Source organism: Branchiostoma floridae, chromosome 5, assembly GCF_000003815.2.
Source record: "Branchiostoma floridae strain S238N-H82 chromosome 5, Bfl_VNyyK, whole genome shotgun sequence".
Lineage (NCBI taxonomy): Eukaryota > Metazoa > Chordata > Leptocardii > Amphioxiformes > Branchiostomatidae > Branchiostoma > Branchiostoma floridae.
The window spans coordinates 9,247,754-9,259,552 of record NC_049983.1 but is presented as its reverse complement, the minus strand read 5'-3'; the positions used below and the strand labels follow the sequence as shown (position 1 = coordinate 9,259,552).

Here is an 11,799-nt window from a genome sequence, read left to right as displayed (position 1 = left end):
CTTCCTCCCTTTCTGGAGGTAATTGGAGGTTATAAAGAGTTTGCATACAGACTAGACATCAACACAATGGGGACCCTTTTGCCTGACTTTCCTTTTCTTACATCAAAGTAACGTAAGAGCATGTACTTAGAAAATGGCAGGAAACAGCGATTGCTGGTCTATAGAAGACGTCACGTTTTAGAGTAGGTCACACATTGCAGGCCCCACAAGTGTTTTGAGAGCACGTTTTGTTTTCTTTTGCAATTGTGTGTATGGTGAACTCCTAGGTCGTATGGTGTACCTCTATTTGAATGCAAGGGTCATATTTCCAAACCGGGGCCCGACCGGGCTGTTTACAGGAACGAAAAATAAAATCATCTATCGAGAAATCTACACAAATTATGCTCATGACTAATTTCTGTTCCTTTTTTGTGTGTGTTAGTTGTCTTGAATATCATACTTTTCGTTTCCCGCAAAATGACCGGTTAGGAAATGTAAATATTTCAAGTTGAAGTCCTTTCCGCACCAAGTAGTGCATACCGTGGCACCCATCTCTGTTTTAGTTTCTCGGCCACAAAACTTTTATACAATCACTACAGCAGTGAACTAGTCCACTGGTGTTAAGTGGTCTTTGTGTTAAGCTACCATAGTCTTTTCCAACTTCTGAGCTGCTCAACAGTGCAAGCAGCGAGTACCATTTTAAAGCCTTTCGTTTGACTCGGACTCACGACCTACCGATTGCAAAATGAACACTACCCACTCGACCATTTCATCGGTAGGAAGCCCTAGCCTAAAACTGCCCCAAGGTACTAGTATACTGCACATGCTCCGTCCTCTATCGTGTGTCTTGTCCTTTCACGAAAACGATAAATCGTGCATAATTGCTGTCCTGTCGTCAGGAATTACATGTTGTACCGAAGTCACCTCAGCGAAATTTAATGGCCGTGTTATGGCAGAAAAATTATAGTGATGAATAACACAGGCTAAGGTAAACATGCTATTTTCTCAGCATGAAAATATTCACAACCCAAGTGTGTGCGTCAGTGTGAAGCTCCAAGCAGATTTGGGGATGGAGAAGCATTGAGGATACAGGGTTAGGGGACTGTCAGGGGAGTTTACAATTGTCCACCAATCATCTAAATTTACTTAGGAGATAACTGCAGCTGTTGATGTGTTTCTCTCCCAACTGGAGCCTAAATGGCGTTTTCTGACGACAACACAAAATACAGCGCAACACAAAATACAGCGCAACACAAAATACAGCGCAGCACAACACAGCACAACATTTCATTGGGAGAAAGGGATTATTCTATCTTTAGAACCGTACAGACGTGATCACAATGGTTATCTTTAATTATAGAACGCATAATTAGTGTTTTTGCATGAAGAAAAACAAACTACAACACCGTGACTACAAACAAAAAGTAGCCACAGTGACAAAGGGTGGTGGTCACTACAAGATATTATACATAATGTCTGTGCCAAAATTGGAATTACGCGACTTGAAATCAACACCCATATAACGTTAATTATAAAGGTGACGCAGATTTTCTTGGAAGGTGACAGTCAACGAAACTTTGTGAATAAAACAATGGTTGTGTAAAAAGAGTCTCTTTATTCAATAATGTACCAACTTGATGAAAATATTCACAGATATTCTTATAACTGAAGGATTTTCCACATGTTTGTTGCAGCACGCCGTCACCATGCCCAGTCCGACTACAGACAGGATGGACTTCAACCAGCCGTTCCAGGCAGCGGACATCCTCCAGGCGCTAAATGACATGCGCGGGTTCAAGGTACTGACTGACGTCATTCTGGCTGTAGAAGAAGAGGAGTTCCACTGTCACCGGTGAGTTGAAGATGTCAAAGAACCTTTGCAGACTCGTTCTTCGCGTTTTTTTATTGGTGACTTTCAACATAGGCTAAGGTTTTCTATGCTTGGAAAGTGCAGAAATGAGAACCCAGCATAGAGAAAGTAGTTTAGATTTTGCGGCGTCAAAATTATCTTTCCGATCCCAGCAAAGAGAATCTTAGCCAATGTTGCAAATCGCCGATTACCTCTTTACCTCCACTCTTTCCTTGGATGTCTAAACTTAATCTACATCCCAAAGTCGGATAGTCTCCCACAAGAACATGCTATAGACAGCTTTGCTATTCAACCCTACATCACATTGTGAGCATAAGAACAGAGAAATCTTTAATGTTGTATGAATGGGTTTTCACGAAGGGGGTGCTATCCAACATCCGCAAATTTCTTGAATCTGTTTATGGTGAAAATTAGATAACAGATTGAATTCTTTTGCTGGCGAAATAACGTGACAAAGTTTTACCTATCGCTATCACGCATCAATGTAGCTACCACGCTTTTCCAAGACAACTATCATTACTAGTGACATATGAGATGAATAGCCAACTCTTTAAAAATGCCACGTTGTCCACAGAGCCGTCCTTGCGGCCAGCAGCCCCTACTTCACGGCCATGTTCGCAGGAAACCTGAGAGAGAGCCGTGCCGAGCGGATCAAGATGGAAGGCATCCCCGCCGACACCATGCAGCTTCACCTGGACTACGCCTACACCGGCCAAGTCACCCTCACACGCGACAACGTCTTCCAACTCTTCGAAGCCTCCGACTTACTACAAGTCTTGCCCGTCAAAGACGCTTGCCTCACCTTCTTAGAGCGGATCCTAGACGTCTCGAACTGTATAGAGATTCGTAAGCTTGCTGAGATTCATTCTTGCGACTCGCTGTTTCGAAAAGCGAGAGACTTGGCCCGAAGTCGGTTCTCGAAAGTCATAAAAACGGAGGAGTTTCTGCAGCTACCTAAACAGTACATTGTAGACTATCTGTCCGATGATGAACTGAACACGGAAAACGAAGAAGAGATCTACAAGGCGATTATAAGATGGATCAAGTTCGATCGGGAAGGTAGATCGCAGGATCTGGATCAGCTGATCGAGCTGGTTCGTCTGCCGTTCGTGACGCCGGAGTATCTGATCTCCAAGATCGCGCTTGACCCGCTCGTGTACAACTCCGACGGGTGCGTCCAACAGATATACGAAGCGAGGGCCTTCCAGATCTCGGGTACGTACAGAAGAGCGGTGAAGACGAGACAGAGACGACCGCGAAAGTGCAACTGTGTGGAAGTCATGGTTGTAGTGTGTGGAGAGAAGAAGACTTTCAAAGGGTCGAGCAAGGCGCGGGAAGTGCCCTACTACGACCCAGTCCACCAGAGATGGCGAGCTCTAGGTCCCGTGCCGTCTAAAGATCTTCAAGTCTCCAGCGCTGTCTCCACGGGTTATGACATCTACATCACAGGCGGACTGATAAACGACAAGGCACGAAAAGACGCCATGTGCTACGTGTCTTACCTCAACGTCTGGAAACCCATCGCGTCCATGCTGCATCCGCGCTACCACCACGGTGCCGCGGTGCTCGACGGGAAGGTGTACGTCATTGGCGGGTACGACGGCCAACGGTGTCTGGAGGACGTGGAGCGGTACGACCCCGATACGGACAAGTGGGAGAGGCTCGCCCCTCTGGTCCACGCGGTGAAGTGCCCAGCCGTGGCCGCCTACGACCGCAGGATCTACGTGTTTGGAGGGTTCTACGACGGGTATAACATCTCCCGGCAGCTGCAGTGCTACGATCCCCAAAACAACTCCTGGAGTGTGGTGGAGTCGAACATGATAGACTACACCTGCGCACATGCCGTCAGACTGGACAACAGGATATACTTACTAGGTGGGCACTCACAATTTTGTGTACATCATACCTTGGCCGACAGCAACAATGGGCAACACACCTATTTTTCTGCGCAACACACCTGACCATTGTTGCTGCCCATTGTTGCTGTCGGTCACGGTAATATCGTAACTCTAGCTATATAGTTACTAAAAGATAAAGTTTTAGATGTAAGGTTCAAAAAAGGAGAGACATTGTTCCAAAGTTGTTGCTGTTTCGACGATGGTCTTTTGAAGACATGGCGCCCTTTATTTATGACCAAAAGAGACGTCATTCGTCAATTTGCACGTACAAATGTATAATCAAAGAGTCATAACAATCACAGTGTCGACTTTAATAGCCAGTAATCACGTATCATAAATCTACCACACAGTGACCGGTCTTTTGGAAGGGACTAAACGAGTGTTTGTGTTAGAGGAGGTGCCTGAAACAAGGAATATGCTTACCAACCCATCCATGTAAAAATATTCCTGCAACTAAAACAGCAAGGATACTTACTGCCCAATGTACTATTATTAACGATGACCATTATTAACCATATTAACTAAAGGTCTTCATTCATTCATTCATTAACGATGACTTGAGACTTATCTGTGGTATTTCATCTGTTTCCAGGAGGCTCCTCTAAGACGGTGAAGGCTTACGACCCGTCTGACGACTCCATCGTACGCGTGGCCGACATGAACATCAAGCGGGACAACTGCGGCGTCAGCGTGGTGGGCGGGAAGATCTACGTGTCCGGCGGCGTCACCGAGTCCAACGGGCCCGCACTGGACTGCATCGAGTGCTACGATCCCAAGAAGGACGAGTGGACGTTTGTCGGACACAAGTTACCCTGCCAGTTGTACCGGCACGGGTTCGTCACTGTTCAGATGTACAAGGAAGACATTCACGCAGGACAAACTTAGGACAAAAAATATAGGAATAATAATGACAATTCCACCTCTTTCTGTGTTCTTAGGGGTGCGGTCACATAGGTCGTGCGATCGTCATCATATTTGTACGGAACGAATGCCTAGAAATGAATTTGCGTTTTGCGGCATCTTTTCCTTCTACCCTAAAATACAACACTTGCACAGTTATCCTTGTGACTCCTTTGTTTTGAAAATTACATGCTTAGATATGAAGCTATATCCAAGACTGGACTTTGTATTTGTAAATATGTGTTTACTGGTGGTATACATTAGGATAAGTTAAGATATGTTTACGTTGGTAGGAACGGGAACATCAATAGGGGACATGTAACGATAAATTCAACAACCAGGGATTTTACACCAAAAAGTAGTTACTCAAGCAACTGGATATGGTTTTGGAAACGGTCAGACGTTTCGGATAGAATCCACTATGATCCCACCAAAATGACATTAAGGTGGTAGCAAAATGGCATAGATAATAAAGTTATAGAAACCTACGTGGAATAATGGAATAAGGAATAAAAGTATTGTTTTGTATATTTGGAAATGTATTGTAAATGTACAGAGGAATAAATCAGATGTTTAGTGGGATGTTTTATTTTTCGTTATTTTGAAATAGAAAAAAACTAAATCGTGGCAGGAGCTAACATCATTTTTTACTTCGATTTACAGTCTAGGATCTAGATCAAAGACACAAACACGAATTCTGGTTCTGGAAGTTTTTGTATTTTCGTTTTGTATTGCATACCTGGTTAACCGCTTTAAGGCGTAACACACCAGGTTTGTACTGAACAGTACAAGCTTCATATCCGGACAGATTTAATTGATCCACTCACACCGGGAAGCTTAGGACCCCTACTCTATTCGACAAGTGTGGTTTGTTCTTTTACATGCTCAAGGAGTGACTCTCTTTTATTAATAAACGCGGGACCTCAATTCAACGACCTAGTATTAGAGGGACGTCCCTAACCTAAGCCAGGTACTCATTTTAACCTCATGAGTCTAATGAAGAAATAGGTGTAAGGCGCCTTTGCTATAGCTAACTACACAACATTGTGCCCTGTCATGGATTCGAACCCAAAACCTTTAGATTCTAAGTCACCATACCACAAGACCACATTTCCACGATTACCTTGTGTATTGATATATCTGTACCCAATTAGCACTTGACACTTCCCCATAGAACAAGCCGTGTAACATTGAGTTTACAAGCATGACTCTGTAAACAAAGGGCCATCGCGTTGGCGTATGGGATACCAAGGGGATAGAATTACATGTACCTGAACAAAATCGGCCAAGGAAAGACTGCCGTGACGAGCTTCAAGTGCAGGACCACGGTCAAAGAAAGTCTTATGAAATATAAGTAACTATGGATGTTTAAGACATGGGATGTTGGTGGGTAATTTTGGCGGGAACTCTCACGACGTTACTAGCGCAGACAGGCCGTAGTCAGGACGTTACGGGGTCCTCCTTTCAACCTGCACAGGTAAGCGGAGGGGGTGACACCTGTTTATCGCAGCTGTACGTAATCAAATGTATGGCACAACATATGAATATGGTCCCTAGTATTAGCGATACGTTGGCTACGCTTAGTACATCGTCCTACGTTGTTATTTTCGGGCATGTGTAGAAATGTCAGTGTTGAAAAAGAAGATTGCAGAATTTTTTGTTTCGGAACTTCCGTGTTCTAGCCACTTTGTAGTATGCACAGTTGTTAGCTGCTACGGTACCACATTTTAGTAGTTAGGTTAAATCGGTATATCTGTCGTCACGAACATGCAAATTAAAGATCCATAACTTAGATATGGATCATGCCAGTACTATTAGTGGGTTCTATATTTGACACTTTTCATCCACTGCAAAGTAATCGCGATCGTTCGTATGCCAATAAATTTGAATCTAGACTGAACATCATTGTGTAGTTTGTTGCACACTTGTGTTGTTTTGTGTTTTGATAGTATACTATCCTCGTTTGTAGGTTGGTTCAACGTGTCAGATAGTGTACAGTGCACAGCCGTGCCCGCAGAACGTGTGTTCCTGTCCGCCGTGCCCGGCCTGTGTCTGTCAGTGTTATAAGGATAACGTCACCGCACCTGTTACACCCCGGCCCACACAGGGGGTGTGTACGCAGGACGGAGCAGGTAATCATCATGGGGGCAGGGGATATGGTTACAGTACCTTACGTATAAGAACCAGTGTATTCCTTCCTCATTTTGGAACTTCGAAGGGTGAGGGTGGATTATTATGAGTCTTGAATATTCAAGGTGGTTTTATTTCCGCGGTTTTCGCTATGACCAGTCCATCGTGAAATCATGATCTGTGAATATGAGTTTCCACTGTATTGATACTGTAAGACAGATGGCAGATATCAAAACTAGCTCGAAATTAAGTTCCAGCAAAAATCGATGAATTTTTACATGTAGTATCTGGTATCCAGTGCAAAGGCTTGTGAGCTATGTTACATATCTTAACATTTAGGAACATCAAGTAAAATCATACGCGGCTCTGAAATAAATTCCTTTCATAGTGGAGAGAGATATGGATACTCAGAAACCCTTTAGATTCTGAAAGAACTTCGACGTTGTATAAGAAAACATACAGTATAAACGTGTGGGGAATTTTGCTTATTTTATAAAAAAGAAAGTTTGAAATCGATGACTACACTATATTTTAGCAGGCAAAGTTTGGGCCCAAATCACCACATATCATAATTGCGTGAAATGTAATTTGAGTTCAGAAAATGACACAATATGTAGAATTGAACTGATCATTAAACCTAAAAAACATGGGCGTCAATCTGTTTTTAATTGGTAAACCGTTGATTTTAATGCCTGCACAGATCACATTGCACATCGGATGCGTTTCCAATGCAATGTCTAAATATTTGCATGCGCTGCTTTTTACTTTCGTTCAGACTCAGTAAGTGTTGCTAGAGGATGTGACGTGTTGTACAAGAGCGGTGTCCGTGCCAACGGTGTGTACACGACAGACCCGGACGGTGGGGGACAGATAGAGGTGTACTGTGACATGGAGAGTGACGGGGGAGGGTGGACAGTCATCCAGAAGAGACAGGTTGGAGTTTTGTTTGTTTGTTTGTTTGTTTGTTTGTTTGTTTATCAATGAATCTCTATTAGTGTTGAAATACAACCACTACTTTTCCCGGAGCCCTCTTCCATAATATACATAGATTGTAATTACGAGTTAACATCATTTGACAACATAACATCATGAAATGTTAGCCTGAATTATCATTTGCTGGTTTCGGAGGATAAATGACACATTAACACCAATCAATAACATGATTTAAAGTCAATCAAACGTTCAGCAACTAACGTTAGACTTTGAGGCAGTCCGAGAACAAGATTTTACACCGGTCCCTCTTCTTAGAAATATTTTCTCGTTAGTTCCTCGGAAAAAATCATCATATTTTTTCTGAGTGGTAAGACGTGCGATGTTTTCATTGCACAGAAATTGAAGAAAAGCAATTGTTGATATCAGGAATTCTTTTTTTAATTTTTTTCTTTGTTCAATTTATCACTTTTCCTTACGCATAGGACGGAAGTGTGGATTTCTTCCGTGACTGGGATGCCTACAAGAGGGGGTTCGGAGATCCGCGGGAGTTTTGGATCGGCTTGGAACACATCCACCGTCTGACCAGGGATAGACCAACGGACCTCCGTGTAACAGTGGCAGACACTGGAGGCACTGAGAAGTTCGCTCGGTACAGGTGGGTAGAACTCAGTGTGTGTATATCAAGTTTACTATGTAACATTACATTTAAAATGTTTGCTACTGCAGCCGTATACGTTTTACGTTAAACGTGTAGGGTAAAGATGTATGCAAAAGAACGGCAGCACTGTCCCTTTGTCGTCAATCTAAAACAGCAACACTAGGATATCGATATTGCACAAGCCGTGTACATGCTTCAAATTCTGTAATTCTGTTTGTAGCAAATGACTACAGGTAAGACTGTCCTAGAAAAAGTTTTACTATACTACAATTATTTCTGTTATTGTTAGATTATAATTGATCGTTTTGGTACTATTATAGGGGCTTCAAAGTCGAGGACGAAGACACGAACTACACGTTACGGCTGGGCCTGTACCTGGAAGGTTCGGCGGGGGACTCCCTGGAGTACCACCGTGACATGGCGTTCAGCACCCCGGACAGGGACAACGACAGGTCCGCCTCTAACTGTGCAGAGGATGGCAAGGTGAATACATGGTGTATACCCGTAGCATTTTCTTCAGGAATGTTCTTTTAAAAAAAAGAAAGACAGACTCTCCTCCCACAAAAACAGTATAGTTGCGTATTTAGATGATGAAAAATATGCTAAATCCTCACCATTGTATAGTCCGTGGAATAGCTCTGCGTAGAAGTCATTTAGTGATGTCGAACGTAGATAGAAGTTAAAGAGTGGTACTTTTATCTGTGACGTCGACTCAAGTCAAGCACTGAGACTTCGTAGGGAAGAAAAACCTGCTACAGTCAACACGACTATCTAACATGGTTCGCAGGATTCAATGTTGACCTCCCCCCTCCCCAACGTTGCAACTAGTGCAACCCGGTTTCGATCTAGTTCTAGCTCCGAAATCGGCAAAACCAATCAGAGGAGGAGATCAGAGATAGAATGGATACCAGGTTATTCACCAAAAGTGCCACTCAAGCAACACATTTCAGTTAAAACCACAGTGTCTCATAGAAGCCACTTTCACGCGTCTCAGTCGAATTCCTCACGGTCTCACAGTGCCCCCTAGTGACCAGAAAGCAAAGTGCAGCTCTTTCGTTGACAAAGGATAGAGCTTGGCGTTAATTGGCTAACGCGGATTCTATCGTTGATATGATTGGACAAAGTTAATCAATGGTAGACAGGTAAATTTGCGTAAAATGAACCGTAAGCTGTTAAATTGATACGATACCATTGGTTGACAAGGGTAGCATCTCTACCAATGAGAATGCCTGAAACATTATCAATTTGACCAATCACAGATAAGAAATCAAAATCTTTCCGCTTGGATCATGATTTTGTTATCACATAATGATTTTGTTCGCAAGGCGGCGCTTCTGTATCAGTACGTCATTGCGCTGTACATGTATTGTTGTCATTTTAGTTCTGGTCACAGCAAGTAAAAATATAAATTCATTGAAGCTTGTAGGTGGTAGAGAATACATGAAATTACCAAGATGTTTGCGTGTGTTTCAGGGTGCCTGGTGGTTTAAAGACTGCCACACCAGTGATCTGAACGGCGCGTACCACGGCGGCCCCTCCCAGTCCATCAACTGGTACAGCTTCTCAGGAGACAACGTTCCTCTGGCGAGAGCAGAGATGAAGCTTCGGCCCTCCGACTTCTAGAAGACACGTGTCTTAAAGAAGAAGCCATACTGGAGAACATTTTCTTAATAAATGATGTCGCGTCCATTGTGTTGTAACGTTACATCAACATGGTATGGCATTGTTATTGTATTAACGTTATATTGTATTTCTTGTATACATATAACGTTAAGCCTAGGTATCATCGTATACTTTTATTTTCTATTAAGGATGAAAAACAGTGGATGCTGTTTGAAACGTCTATTAGATTATATATCAATAGTGTTTGATTAGAAAGTTATGCTGTGAGAATCGTCTAATTTGTTTGAGAAAAATTTGATCGACCAACAGCCATCTTTTCTTTAGTTGTTTGTGTGCAATTTCAGACCCGAATCATGACGTTTTTTTTGTTTTGTTTTTTTGTTACCAAGAACTAGAAAGACAATGGCTTCTGTCCCAGCTTAGTGAATGTGGCACTGTAATTTAAAGATTATTTCTGGATGGTATTTATAGTACGGAGCAAATTATGTAAAATAGAGCACGTTGAACTGTAAAAATAATGTGATAACTAATGTGATCGAAATTAATAAATTTGCGCTCTCAATCTCTCAGTAACATGCATTGGCATAATACCGGCCATAAGACTTATACCGGCCGATAAAAAATAATGCAATTTAAAGAGATCTACACATGCAACAATAGTTATTTCTGAGGTATGCACACTTCAGACATCCAGGTGTCCAATACATCATTTACAAAGCATCGATTACAATGCATTCGAAGACAACAAGGCGAAAAGTTTTCAGTATCTTTTTCGTGACAGGCAGCTCGTCGTGGGACGAACACACCGTCACATTCATTGCCAGATTTGTAGATCATAATTACACATGCTCACGGCACAAGACGAACATGATTCAACAGCAATCTTGAATTTCTGTTGTCTTCCTACAACTCATGTAAAAGTGTGAAGAACCGTTGCATAATAGCCCGGATCTACGACTGAATGGGCAAAATTGAACGTACGCAGCCATTTTCCCGCCATTTTTATATCTACGCTAGCAGTAAAGTGTTACGTCACAGCGGTTGTGACAGACAAAAGTTAAATGAAAATTCTTGACAGTATACGTCCGTTTTCTCATGACATTTTGTATGTTCTGACTACTTTCCACGAGGAACTTGCTCCTGTGCTATGTAACATCTACAACTCCTGTCTGCAACAGGGCATATTCCCTGAACAATGGAAGTCGGAGTTGGTCGTTCCAGTACCGAAGACATCTAAACCCAAGGGGCCTGAAGAATACAGAAGAATCTCCCTTACCAGCTGTCTGGGTAAAGTACTGGAATCGTTTGTCCGTGTGCTGTTACAGAGAGACACTGACCACCTGATCCATGGCTCCCAACATGGCTTCAGGCCGGGGAGATCAACGGTGTCGGCCCTCAACCACATTACGCAAACCTGGCACGACGCGCTCAACAGTAAGCCGAAAATGGATGTACATGTGTCATTCATCGACTTTAGCCGGGCGTTTGACACAATTGACCACGGCAGTCTTCTGCATAGCTTGGCAAAGATGGGGGTGAGACGGGACCTGTGGTGTTGCTTGCGCAGTTACCTGAGTGACCGTGTACAGCGTGTCAGGTGGGGTTCGTGTATCTCCTCGCCACGCCCAGTACTCGCCGGAACCCCTCAGGGTGGGATCATCTCGCCATCTCTGTTTGTCCTGGCCATGAACAGTCTTGACAAAGGCATCCCGATCAGTGTAGCCCCAGTTAAGTACGCTGATGACCTGACAAACACAGAACTTCTCATGGGATCGCTACCAGGCCAAATGCAACTTGCCATCAATGAA

The 11,799-nt window shown here is 43.2% G+C and overlaps 2 protein-coding genes across 2 annotated transcripts in view; both read left to right on the top strand.

Moving 5' to 3' along the window:
• The window catches only part of LOC118415509 (kelch-like protein 24), a 7,930-nt gene extending 2,705 nt beyond the window's left edge, over positions 1–5,225 (top strand). The window contains exons 2-4 of the mRNA XM_035820176.1: positions 1,674–1,831; positions 2,424–3,724; positions 4,340–5,225. Of these exons, the coding sequence (XP_035676069.1) occupies positions 1,686–1,831; positions 2,424–3,724; positions 4,340–4,632 (1,740 nt within the window). The 5' untranslated portion in view covers positions 1,674–1,685 and the 3' untranslated portion in view covers positions 4,633–5,225. The remainder of the gene's footprint in view (positions 1–1,673; positions 1,832–2,423; positions 3,725–4,339) is intronic.
• Positions 5,226–5,954: 729 nt separating this feature from the next.
• On the top strand, positions 5,955–10,558 carry LOC118416083 (ficolin-1-like). Its single transcript, XM_035821141.1, has 6 exons — positions 5,955–6,124; positions 6,617–6,779; positions 7,553–7,710; positions 8,193–8,365; positions 8,689–8,851; positions 9,842–10,558. Exons 1-6 carry the CDS (start codon positions 6,023–6,025, stop codon positions 9,989–9,991), a joined length of 909 nt encoding a protein of 302 aa, XP_035677034.1. The 5' UTR covers positions 5,955–6,022; the 3' UTR covers positions 9,992–10,558.
• Positions 10,559–11,799: the final 1,241 nt, after the last annotated feature.

What these genes read in the sequence shown, in the direction of transcription:
- LOC118416083 (XM_035821141.1), top strand. Translation starts at nt 6,023, where the DNA reads ATGGGATGTTGGTGGGTAATTTTGGCGGGAACTCTCACGACGTTACTA. An exon ending in CAGTCATCCAGAAGAGACAG is followed by an intron (nt 7,711 to 8,192) that starts GTTGGAGTTTTG and finishes CCTTACGCATAG; the next exon opens with GACGGAAGTGTGGATTTCTT. An exon ending in ACTGTGCAGAGGATGGCAAG is followed by an intron (nt 8,852 to 9,841) that starts GTGAATACATGG and finishes CGTGTGTTTCAG; the next exon opens with GGTGCCTGGTGGTTTAAAGA.